This window comes from Asterias amurensis, chromosome 11 (assembly GCF_032118995.1).
Source record: "Asterias amurensis chromosome 11, ASM3211899v1".
NCBI classification, from domain to species: Eukaryota; Metazoa; Echinodermata; class Asteroidea; order Forcipulatida; family Asteriidae; genus Asterias; species Asterias amurensis.
In genome coordinates, this window is record NC_092658.1 from 4,555,851 (window position 1) to 4,567,915 (window position 12,065).

The 12,065-nt window shown below is 38.0% G+C and overlaps 1 protein-coding gene across 1 annotated transcript; it reads right to left on the minus strand.

Moving 5' to 3' along the window:
- Positions 1-41: 41 nt before the first annotated feature.
- Positions 42-11,936, minus strand: LOC139944268 (collagenase 3-like). Its single transcript, XM_071941256.1, has 10 exons — positions 11,628-11,936; positions 10,152-10,468; positions 9,455-9,569; positions 8,134-8,332; positions 7,250-7,408; positions 5,528-5,637; positions 4,513-4,661; positions 3,909-4,047; positions 3,602-3,722; positions 42-2,551 (listed from the first exon to the last, which is right to left on the minus strand). Exons 1-10 carry the CDS (start codon positions 11,760-11,762, stop codon positions 2,436-2,438), a joined length of 1,560 nt encoding a protein of 519 aa, XP_071797357.1. The 5' UTR covers positions 11,763-11,936; the 3' UTR covers positions 42-2,435.
- Between the last annotated feature and the right edge of the window lie 129 nt (positions 11,937-12,065).

The window sequence follows — 12,065 nt, forward strand, 5'->3', positions numbered from 1 at the left end:
ATTGACTTAATGTGTGAGAGAACCTTTTGGTCATGTGTAGCGCCCTCTGTGTACACCTTCAGGTAATGCGCCTTCTAGTTGAATTCATCGTTCATTAACCGTTTATTTGAGAGTGTATTTATTCCAATTATGTTGTTGTTTCCAGGGAAGTAGTACTAGTAGGATTGACGAAAACAAGTTTATCATCAGTTCTGAGTCCAGAGTTTTTATTTAAAAAAAACTACATGTTGTACACTGGGGTCACCAAATAAAATATAGAATGTCTAGGAAATGTTGACGGCATCACGCCGGAGCACAAACTGCCCTGAACGTTGGTAGAAGGTTAGGTTATTTTTGTTTATTACGAATTGGTTACGTAACCCGAGTATACAGCTGGAGGAATGTGTAATCCTACTGTACATACAATGCAACACAACAAAGTCACTGGTTTTAAACCAACACCTTTATTCAACTTACCTGGGATACACTCGGTACATAACTATAAAAACTGTACAATAATATCAGACATGTTGTACCCATTTGAAAACCGTGATAAACGTGGGAAATTAGTAATAAATCAGACGAAATGCAGTTGGTGCATGGAAAACCGCACCCTCCCATCTTCTTGAGGCAAATAATATTGAAAATTAATATCCCTTTTTCACCCGTTTTATCAACCAGCGTTACTACTGTCATGCCATCTTGCCTGCAGCCGCGTATTATTCAAACAAAAAACAGGATTTTGAACGTCCTGTGCGGACATATGGGCCCAATTTCATGACCTTAAGTCAGAAAAAAAATGAAACTGTTTTTAAAGGGACGAACATTTCCTGGAATAGGATATCATAATTGATTGTTTTCACCGTTTGAATCAGAATACACTTGTTAAAGTATACACAGTGATGAGTTGTCATATAAAGTCATATGAATTGAGGTCAATGTGGCCAGCTGACAGGCTTAGAAAAACTGTTTCTCATTCCGTGAACTTGGCGAAGCTCTTTTTCGATCTTCGTCACTGCTTGAATCCTATACGAATCAAGACCCACTGCTGCGATTTCAGCTTAAAGAGACGGTCACAGCGAGCTGGTCCTACTCGGATGTAAGGGTCGCCATGGCAATCGTTTATTAATAATGAACAATTTGAAGTGTCTGGTTACCTTGATCGTCATGCTACGGGGTTTTTGATTGGGGTATATGGGGGTGCATGTACTTTAGTGTCATAGCGTGCTGTATTAGGAAGTTCAAGTGCAGGTACGTTCGACCGGTACAAACAGGTGGTGAACTTGACCCCACTTTTGTCTACAACCCGATATCTAGCATTGTCTTTTGAAATCAATATGATCAACATGTTTTTTTTCTGGAATTTCTGGAAATAACAAGCTTTGTAAATCAGCATTGCAACACACTTACGTTTAATATAAATTAACAAATGATTGTTCATGTCGATTGACATTGTGAAGTACAAAGTCATTAATTGGGTCACATTTCTTGATTTCTAAAAAAAAACAAAGTATATTCAATTTTTTTAGGAATAGTTTTCTTGCAGCTCATTCAATTACGTTTCATAATTAATGCTCCTTTAAATCAACATTCAACCGTCAAACGGAAGGCCCGGGTCTAGATTACTCAATCAATACTCAGTTAGGCCCGAAAGATTCGTTCAGTTTCGTAAAAGCCAGCCACAAGTGTGTAAAAAGATAGTATAAACTCAACTCAAGAACGATCACAGTGTTACGCAGTTGTAAATGCCTAAAACGAAATGGAATGACTGAAACGAATCTGATGAGAAAAACCAACTTATGTGTGCACGAAAAGGAAATTGTATGCATTATTTTGTCCTGCTTATTAATAACCATAATTTGATAAATTGACCGATTTTTACTGAAATTTACTGAAATTTACGTTGGTATCATTTACTTTTAACTATGCAAATTAATATTCATCGAAGTCTTTAAATACTGAAATAACTTCACAATAAAACTGTTTTCTTGTTTTAAAGCCATTGGACCCTTTCGGTACAGAAAAAAATAAAAGTTCACAGATTTACAAATAACTTACAGGGTTTACAGAAGGTAATGGTGAAAGACTTCTCTTGAAACATTAGTCCATGAAATGCTTTATTTTTTGAGAAAACGGTAAAACAATATAAATTCTCGTTAGCGAGAATTACAGATTTGTTATAAACACATGTCATGACACGGCGAAACGCGCGAAAACAGGATTGGGTTTTCCCGTTATTTTCTCCCGACTCCGATGTCCGATTGAGCCTAAATTTCCACAGGATTGTTATTTTATATATAAGTTGTGATACACGAAGTGTGGGACTTGGACAATACTGTTTACCGAAAGTGTATAATGGCTCTAAACAATTATAATTTTCTGTTCTTAAAAGTTTATAATAAAACAAAAAGTTTACATAGAACAGTTGTCTCCAAATGGGACCTTTTTTAGGTAGACTACTGTGGCTGACAGTCAAAATAATCAACGAGGAAATCTTTGGGATAGCCGGTGTCTAACTCCTGCCCATTCGCGAACCGGTAGTACTCACGCCCAACAAGAAGATGTATGGCACCTGTAGAATCATCAAACCAAAAATGTCAAGCCATTAACAAATTATGTATCATTGAAAGGGACACGAAGCCTTGGATCGGGCAAGTTGGTGTGTGAAAAGCGTTTGAAACCGTTTGTTATAAAATGCAATGGTTAGATTGATATTTTAAAAGTATAATACAATGATCCACACAAACATGCTTCAACATTGCACAAAGTAGAATACAATGATCTACACAAATATACCTCTAAATTGCGTGGTTTTCTTTTAACCTCGTCGACTAACACGGTCGGCCATCTATGGGAGTCAAATTGTTGATTCCCATAAATGGCCGACCGTGTTAGTTCATAAAGCAAAAGGAAAACCGTGCAATTTTGAGTGACACTAATTTGTGTGGATCATTTATATATTCTAGTTTTAAAACATCTTTCTAATTATATGCATTTCATAACAAAAGATTTCAAACGCTCTTTATAGACCAACTCGTCCGATCCAAGGCAACGTGTTCCTTTAAAGGCAGTGGACACTATTGGTAATTACTCAAAAAAATTATTAGCATAAAACCTTACTTGGCAGAAAGTAATGGGGAGAGGTTAATAGTACGTGAGAAACGGCTCCCTCTGAAGTGAAGTAGTATTGAGAAAGAAGTAATTTTCCATGAATATGATTTCGAGACCTCAGACTTAGAATTTGAGGTATCGAAATCAAGCATCTGAAAGCACACAACTTCGTGTGACAGGGGTGTTGTTTCTTTCATTATTATCTCGCAACTTCGACGACCGATTGAGCTCAAATTTTCACAGGTTTGTTATTGTATGCGAATGTTGAGATACACCAAGTGAGAAGATTGAAGTACCAATAGTGTCCATTGTCTTTAAAAGGGTTTAATTTTCGACAAAAGAGGGCTCCATCATATTAAAGATCACACAAAAACTTGCAACGGGGATAAATGAAATTACTTGTTGATTTCATCCTTACATCGATGTGCGTTAGCACTGTGCACTCACTTTCCCGAGTTTTGTGAAAAACAAATTACGCTGAATTTAAATTTACTTTGTAATAATGATATACCTGATTTATCAATGAATGCTGCTTGTACTCTGCTCTTTGCTGGCAGTCCTTGGAATAATTTGTGAGCTGCCTTGGGGAAACCATCTACAATGCTCTGGGTTGTCTCGTCGTACTTCCAAACCTTCAAAACAAATCATAGAAAAATATTAGCAATTTATAATACACTGGAATAAATATGTTTTGAGATTTCGCTCGAAAGCAAAAACTGTTGAAGATGATCTTATGGTATGTGGTAATTTGTTCAAGAGATTTCTGTGCCACATTTACATATTAGGCGCAAGTAAATCTTATCATTCGTTGAAGCTACCTTGGCCCACTTGAAGAAGTATGTATGTCGTTCATTGCTATCATGCATGACTGCAGAAGGCCCCTTAGGTACTCCAAGCGTAGCTATTTTAAGAGGTGTTCTCTGCTCCTTTGTCGTGCCATCGTAGATCCAGTAATTTCTACCTTTATGCACAAAAGAAAGTATGATTATTATTTCATTCAGGTTATACAAAATGTCCATTCTGTTTTTGTTTAGCCATGATGGATTACTGTAACAGCCGGTTCGAGCTTTTTCCTGACGGTCAAAGCATCCTATTGATCGAAACGTCGAGTAGTTTCTATCATTTTCAAAGCAGCCACCACCACTATTATAAGCAGATACTTTGTCATAATTTCTCAAATCTAAAAAGAGATAATATAACACGGTTTTCCATAGGTGACTGCTCTATATTCAGACAACCACGTTCCGACATTATTTCAAACCCCTCTCACTATATTGTTTATAGGGTTAATGTTAGGGTTAGGGTTGGGGTCCGGGTTATTGGAATATTATTGGAAAAACCCTATGTGTGTCGGAACATAGGGGCATAACCTTTCCAACATCAAATGAAAACTCCCGTTGTCAGTGTTGAAGAATTCATGACCTACCTCGAAAGAACACAGTTTTACCGTCCCATCGTGTATACACAGCCGACGAGCCATCCTTAACATTATGGAAGTAGTCCTTAGCTAAAGTGCCTTCCTCTGGACCGATTACATTTTTAGACATCGAGAGTTTCCAGAACTTGTTTCCCTTCAAGTTTAAAACACAGTAATTGGTGTAATTATTTATGGACAGGTGTGTTTGTGGTCTCACAATTTGAATTCAGGTTGGCTTACTGCCTTTCTTTCGCCCTGGACCCCGTTCCATCCTGCTTCGGACCAGGGCCTTGCATGTGGATAGGATTTTTAGTCCCTATAGTACTATCATGTGCCCAATTTCTCAAAGTAGCTAAGCACATGCTTACCAGAATCATGTTACCAGTCAAAATAACATGCTACATTGTACAATTTGACTGGTATCCTTCTCATTTCTGCTTAGCAAACAATTATTGTTAAGCAATATTTTCTGCTTCAGCAGCTCTATGAAACTGGGCCCTGATTGATGAGGGGCTTTCCCATTCATATTCTGGCCCGTAAAGGATTTGGGTACTTTTTTAAGATGTACAGGGTTTGAAGATAATGATAGTGAAAAGCTTTCCTTCAAATAGTACGTACTGAGGTGATGTAGTTTTGGAGAAATGAGTAAAACAATGTCATAAAAATACGTTTGTAAATGCTTAAAATAATTTTTGTCTCATGAAACGAAAATTATTTTCATGACATTGTTTTACCCATTTCCCCAAAACTACAGCACCTCAGCACGTAATATTTTCAGGGAAGCTTTCTACTATCATTATCTTCAAACTTTGTAAGTTTAGTGTTAATCTGTGGACATTGTGTTTTTTGTCCTACAAAAAGTACATACACCCTTTTTAATTCCTCCACTTGGATTGCATCTAATCAATCCTGCGCCTTCATGCCTAAGATACAATGCAAGGCATTTATAACATAAGGACTCCTTAAGTTAAGAATAAGTATAGTTTCAGTGACATACAAACATTCGGTAGTTTTACTTACTGTGAACACGTAGAGTATTTTCTTGACCATTGTCAGGCTGTCGATACCAATGCTGCATATCGGATGCTCTGGAACCACATCAGGTACATCTAGAATCCGTGGATTCCGTCCTATAATGCAGATATCAAACAGTTTATGTTATTGTTAAGGGGTGTAGATTCGTGGATAGAGTGGACGAGCCGAAGGCGAGTACATTATAGTCATGAATTTACACTTTAGAGTCTATGTCTCTGACTAAAACTTTTACCCACAAACTGTACTTTTGTAAAATGAAGTTTGGTCATAACTTTATTGTAAAATTTACAAGCATATTATTTTACTTATCGAGTACAATTAATTTGTTGATCATTTTACCATTATAATTTACTATTTAAATTGTTTGCCTTGGACAAGTTTTTGGAAATTGAAATATATAAAATGTTTTCAGCTGAGTATGCACATCATGTTATCGTTCACTTTTGAAAAACACAACGAAAAGTCCTGAGTTGAGTGTAGATTCGTAAAAAAATAACAATACACTTTCATCAACAGTGACGTCTGTGCGGCACCATAGTTTAAACGTGACTGTTGAATTATACAGTAGGCCCTATACCAACAATGGGCTAAACAAATCGGAAAACTATAAAATGGCCCGTTGTTTATGTGAACTCCAAACTTGAATTGTTGTTTAACACAAATACTAATTCTCCGAATTCCACTTTAGAGATATTAAAATCCTATCGAGACATTTACAAAGGGTCACGGTTCGTTACGTCACACTGTGTCATTGTGGTGGGTTTTTTTTTTTTTTTTTTTTTTTTCGAGGAATGGCTTCGTCACCAGTTAGAAAAAAACAAAAAAAAAAACAGGAAACCCCGTAGACGGTTTGGCTAGGTTTACTCGACGAAAGGGACGGAAGGGTGGGAGGGTGCTTGGAGTGGAAAAACACTTTATTCTGACTACCGCATCATTAAAGGCAGTGGACACTATTGGTAATTACTCAAAATAATTATCAGCATAAAACCTTACTTGGTAACGGGTAATGGGGAGAGGTTGATAGTATAAAACATTGTGAGAAACGGCTTCCTCTGAAGTGACATAGTTTTCGAGAAAGAAGTAATTATCCACGAATTTGATTTCGAGACCTCAGGTTAAAAATTTGAGGTCTCGAAATTAAGCATCTAAAAGCACACAACTTCGTGTGACAAGGGTGTTTTTTTTTCTTTCATCTCGCAACTCCGACGACCAATCGAGCTCAAATTTTCACAGGTTTGTTATGTTATGCATAATATACACCAAGTGAAAAGACTGGTCTTTCACAATTACCAATAGTGTCCACTGTCTTTAAAGGCACTGGACACGTTTTGGTATTCAAAATAATTGTTTGCATAAAAACCTACTTCGTAACAAGCAATGGAGAGCTTTATTTAAAGTATAAAACATTGTGAGAAACGGCTCCCTCTGAAGTAATGAGAAAGAGATAATTTCTCACTAAATTTTCGGCAACAGATAACCTCAAAAATTTAACCACCTTTGGTATTGAAATGTTCATAGGTTAGTTAGGCCTATCATGGTATATTTTTTTTTGTATCTGTAAAGATTGAAACACACATTGGATTCCAAACGTATGGAATCCGTATATTTTCGTATGGAGTAAAATAATATAATATGCAGTCATGTCAGTTATTGGCAGAGATTAATCTTTAAGTTGATCCGCAATAAGTATTCAAGAGATTAAATTACCGTATAAAAGCTGTATCCCTTGGACATCATCTTTGGGTAGTCTGAGGTCCGGGATATAACCCTTGTCGTAGGGGAACATCAGTGAGCTCTTTTCTGAAGCATGAGCCAACCCAAGAGCGTGACCTATCTCATGGGTTACCGTATACAGGTAATCAGTTCCTAGTAATTCAAGATAAAGAATTGGATTGAACTATATAAAGGGCATTTGAATGGTGTTTGGCATCTGGGCCCAACTTCATAGCCATGCTTAACGGTAAGCAAATGTTCGTGCTTAGTAGAATAATTGGGCGAACATTTATTGCGCGTTTACTATGGACTTGCATTGTGACGTCATTTTTGTGCGGTAAACACCGGAAGGTTAGCATGCCTTTTCGCGTGCTTACGGTTAGCAGCGCTATGAAATGGAAATCGCACAGTAAGCACAAAATAGGCCGCTAAGCAGTGCTATGAAATTGGGCCCCGACTCCTACCCCTAAACAAACATTAGGCCAACATTGGGCCAACAGTGGGCCACCATGGGGACAACATCTGTTAGGTCGCTAGCGCATGGGTGCCATTCGCCCCGAGGGTGTACAAAACCCAGGGACTTTTTAGTGACTAGAGGTATCGACAAAGCGCGCTGCCCATGATAGCGAGGCTGGTACAATGGGCTAAGGATCACCACGTGATTGGTTCTCGACCAATAAAACTTCACAATTTGTTACTGAGGTATAACAAGCCTCTTTGTATTACTTCACGTGATTGGTTCTCGACCGTTACAAAATCGCAATATGTTACCCCGTGGTGTTATAATAAAGTTTAAAATTGTGCGGAACTTGTTCAGAAGAAAAATAGCAAACCCAAATAAAAGGTACGTTTGGAGGGAGGACTGGGGGAATGTCTACCTTCTGCATGTTCTTGATGGGTGAATATCTCAGAGTCATCCAGATGCACATCACCGTCCGCGTCTCCCCAACCACTATTGGGGTAGAAAGCATGGCCCAGTGTCCCTTTCAGACCGTCAAACAACGGGTCTCGTACTATGTCGGTGTGGTAAAAGGCGCCAAATAAAATATTCAAATCGGCTTGTTCGTCACCCTCTACCTATGGTGGAACATACACAATAGATGGATTACGCATGACGTCATTGGCCGCCATCTTTGATGTAAAGCAATGGGGAAAGTTCAATGATAGCCTTTCAGGCGTGCACGTTTCATCAAAGATGGCGGCCAATGCATAGTGATACGTGTTACAAAACAGATGTGCCATTGTCTTGTATAAAACATTGTAAACAGACTGGGCAAGTCTCTCGCATTATATCATTCGGGCATTTTGGGACACCTATTTCGACATGTTTCTCAAACTTGCTCACTTTAACGGTCTCAGTGTTCAAATACGCGCGAGACTTCTCAAATCGAACCAATGCAGCCACAGTATGAGTCTTGCTCCTTTTGTAGTCACTTACAGTTTGTAGTAGCGATGGGAAAATTTGAGGGCCACTGCACTGGTTGACCTCTAAATAGACCTTTCTATTGCAACGTCACAGCCCGAGTTTTTGCCAACCATGGTTGGGAAACTATGTGAAGCCATAGATGCAAAGCAAAAGCAGATATATCTGCTTTTGCTTTGCACTGGCAAAGCAAACTATTGCTATAGCAATAGCAATAGTTTATAATAATATTGAAGTCTTATATAGCGCACGTATCTACCAAACAAGGTACTCAAGGCGCTGAGTATATACAAACTTTCAGAAAGATAGGTTATTGCAGTGATGAATTCTGAGACCCAATTATTTAGCACCTTATAAGGGTTTACAAGGTGCTACAGCAAACAGCAATAGCAATAGCAAACTATTGCTATAGCAATAGCAATAGCAATAGTTTATAGCAAAATCAAAACAGCAATAGCAATAGCAAACTATTGCTATAGCAATAGTTTCTATCAATTCTAGATTTAGAAATAGTGTTGCTGGGGGAACAAATCAACAAATCATGTAATGAACTATTTTGTTGATTGAAAGTTTGCAGATAATGTTTAGTTTGGTCACTTCGTATGTTAACATGATTGAATGCTCTGCTAACATTCGGCCGTTCATGTAACCCAAGCAAGGTTTGCTTACCCGTAACTGTGGGTTAGGCTATATATGAAATGGTTTGAAATCGAAACCACTGAATGAGTGTTTGGAAGATAACAGGCTTCCCGAAAAGATGACATAAGGCGTTTTACCTTAGTGAAGGACAGAGGTGTGACGTCACTCCACAGTTGAAATGCCCTTTCTGTATCTTGGTCTACCTGGGCTGGGGTGATTCGGGACTTGGAGTTGTCTGGGTAATTAGTAATCCTTAAATGAAGTCAAATAATAGTAAACTTTTTAAAAGGGTTTTCGAAACATAGATTTATCATTCAAACTATTACACCGATTCTTCATAGGAGTAGTTCAAAACAAATCAAATTCTTCAAATCAAGTATGTTTTTAAACATGAAGCTAAAAATATATTTACTCAATACTATAGTGTCCCCGTAGTAAGAAAACATGAACTTTAATTAATAAGGTCAAGTCTGTCCGATGATGTAAGAAATAAAAGTGGTATTTTTATAAATATTGGCAGTGTATACTTTTGGTACTTTGTCCAATGCAGTTTCCTCACGTGGTGAATAAAAAAATGGAAAATTGGGCTCAATTGGTCATCGAAGCTGCAAGGGAAAATAAAGAACCATTGTTGCTTAGAATTGTGTGTTTTCAGATGTTTGAGAAAGGCTTTATGCCTAAAGCTCTCAAGATCAAAAATTATGGGTGAGAGAACATCTTTCTCTAAACATGACTTCAAAGTGCCGTTTCCAACAGTGTTTTATCAACAGTTCTCCAATATTTACCAATGATGTCCTCCTTAAGAATGCAAACAAATTATTATTTGTTATTTACTTGTATTTAAGATTCGTTTTGTCCCATTTATATTTCAAACCAGCCACGGCGTATCTCTTGTGCCGTTGGTTTCCTTCTTCTCCGGGTGCGTCTGTACTCTCTATCCTCGTATCCATTAACTCATCGGGTTCATCGTGCACACCACATCGGGCCGTATTCATCATCTTCACGGTAGCTTGGTCAAGTCGACCCGTCTGGTTGACCGCTGCGTATTTCTGCATCTTCTTTACAGCTATGGTCATTTCCGCTACGTCCATTAGGTCTGGAGGGGCGTTTCCCTTATCCGGGGAAATAAAGCCGTAATCAGCCAGAAAGCTCTAAAGGGTGAATTTGAAGTAGAAAGAACATAACAAAATCTCTTTCCCTGGTCGACAGAGTCGAAATCAGCTATGTACTCGTCCCTCGACACCTTTAAAGACACTGGACACTTTTGGCAATTGTCAAAGACCAGTCGTCTCACGTGTGTATCTCAACATTATGCACAAAATAACAATTGGTCGTCGAAGTTGCGAGAGGAACATTGGAAGAAGAAAAAACACCCTCGTCGCACAATTGTTTTGCTTTCAGATGCCTTTAATTCAAGACCCCCTCCTCTAAAACAATTAATTAGTGAGACATTGCTTCTTTCTCAAAAACTACGTTACTTCAGTGGGGCCGTTTCTCACATAATGCTCACAATTATTTTGATTATTACAATAACCAACAGTGTTCAGTACCTGAACAGTGTTCAGTGCCTGAACACTGGAGATCAGTTGGAAACACTTGTGTCCCTGTCAACTATAAGCCTTTGTCTCTTCCACACCAATTTTCCATCACTATTTATTGTTAATCGTTTATTTTAGCAACTGTACCAACGCCTTCATATGTTTAAAGAGGCACTGTTTTGGGCGGTAAAACTATCACTGAGCCATTGCACATTATTATAGACACAAATTAATAACCAATTTATAACAATGGTGCATGCCAGTAGAGAATACTTTGCCAAAGATTATACATCGTACAAGTTAGATAATCACACAAGAACGTATCGACAATGCTTAAAGGCACTGTTGGACACCTTTTGGTAAAATTTATGTCAAAGGCCAGTGTTCTCACTATTTTCAAAGTGTTTCACAGCATGCATACAAGAAATCGGTGAAAATGTTGGACCCAATTATAGGTCACATCAAAATTGCAAGAGAATAAAGAAAGAAGAAAAAACACCATGTCGCAAAACTTTGTGTGCCTTCAGATGCATTTAATAATATAGAAGGCTTCGGGCCTGAAGTATTTTATTTTATTTTATTTGAGTGAGAAATTACCCCTTTCTCATAAACTACGTTACTTCAAAGGGAGCAATTTCTCACAATATTATCAACAGCTCTACATTGCTCCTCACCACAAAGTTTTACTACCAACAATTATTTCGAGTAAAACGTGTCCAGCTCGTGCCTTAAAGTATGCAGAGTACTGGCCTAAGATTATGGTAATACATACCGCAGCTTTGACGAGTGTAGAAATATCATCCGGGTTCATCAAAAGATCCGTGTATACAGGTACAGAATCACAGACTATAAAAGTCATTACAAGGCAAACTAACATGGAGACGAACTTCCTTTCCCTGCATGACATTTTGTTCAAAATTGTAGATCCCAGTTTGCGAATAAACAAGACCGACACCACTACAAAAAGTAGTTTTTCTGCAATTATGTGAAGTTCCACTTCTCAAACCGAGTAATATTAATACCGAAAGTGAGATTGTGTGTTTTATAGGACCAGGCTCGAGAGTCAGTAATTGTTCGGCACCAGAGGCCTCATCCAAGAGTGCAGCAGTGTCGTTTTCCGTATGAATCAGTGTTGATCACAATAACACGTGTTTTCAATGATGCTTGATCGGTTTAAATGGGGCCAGGGTCAATTATACGTTTAGCAATT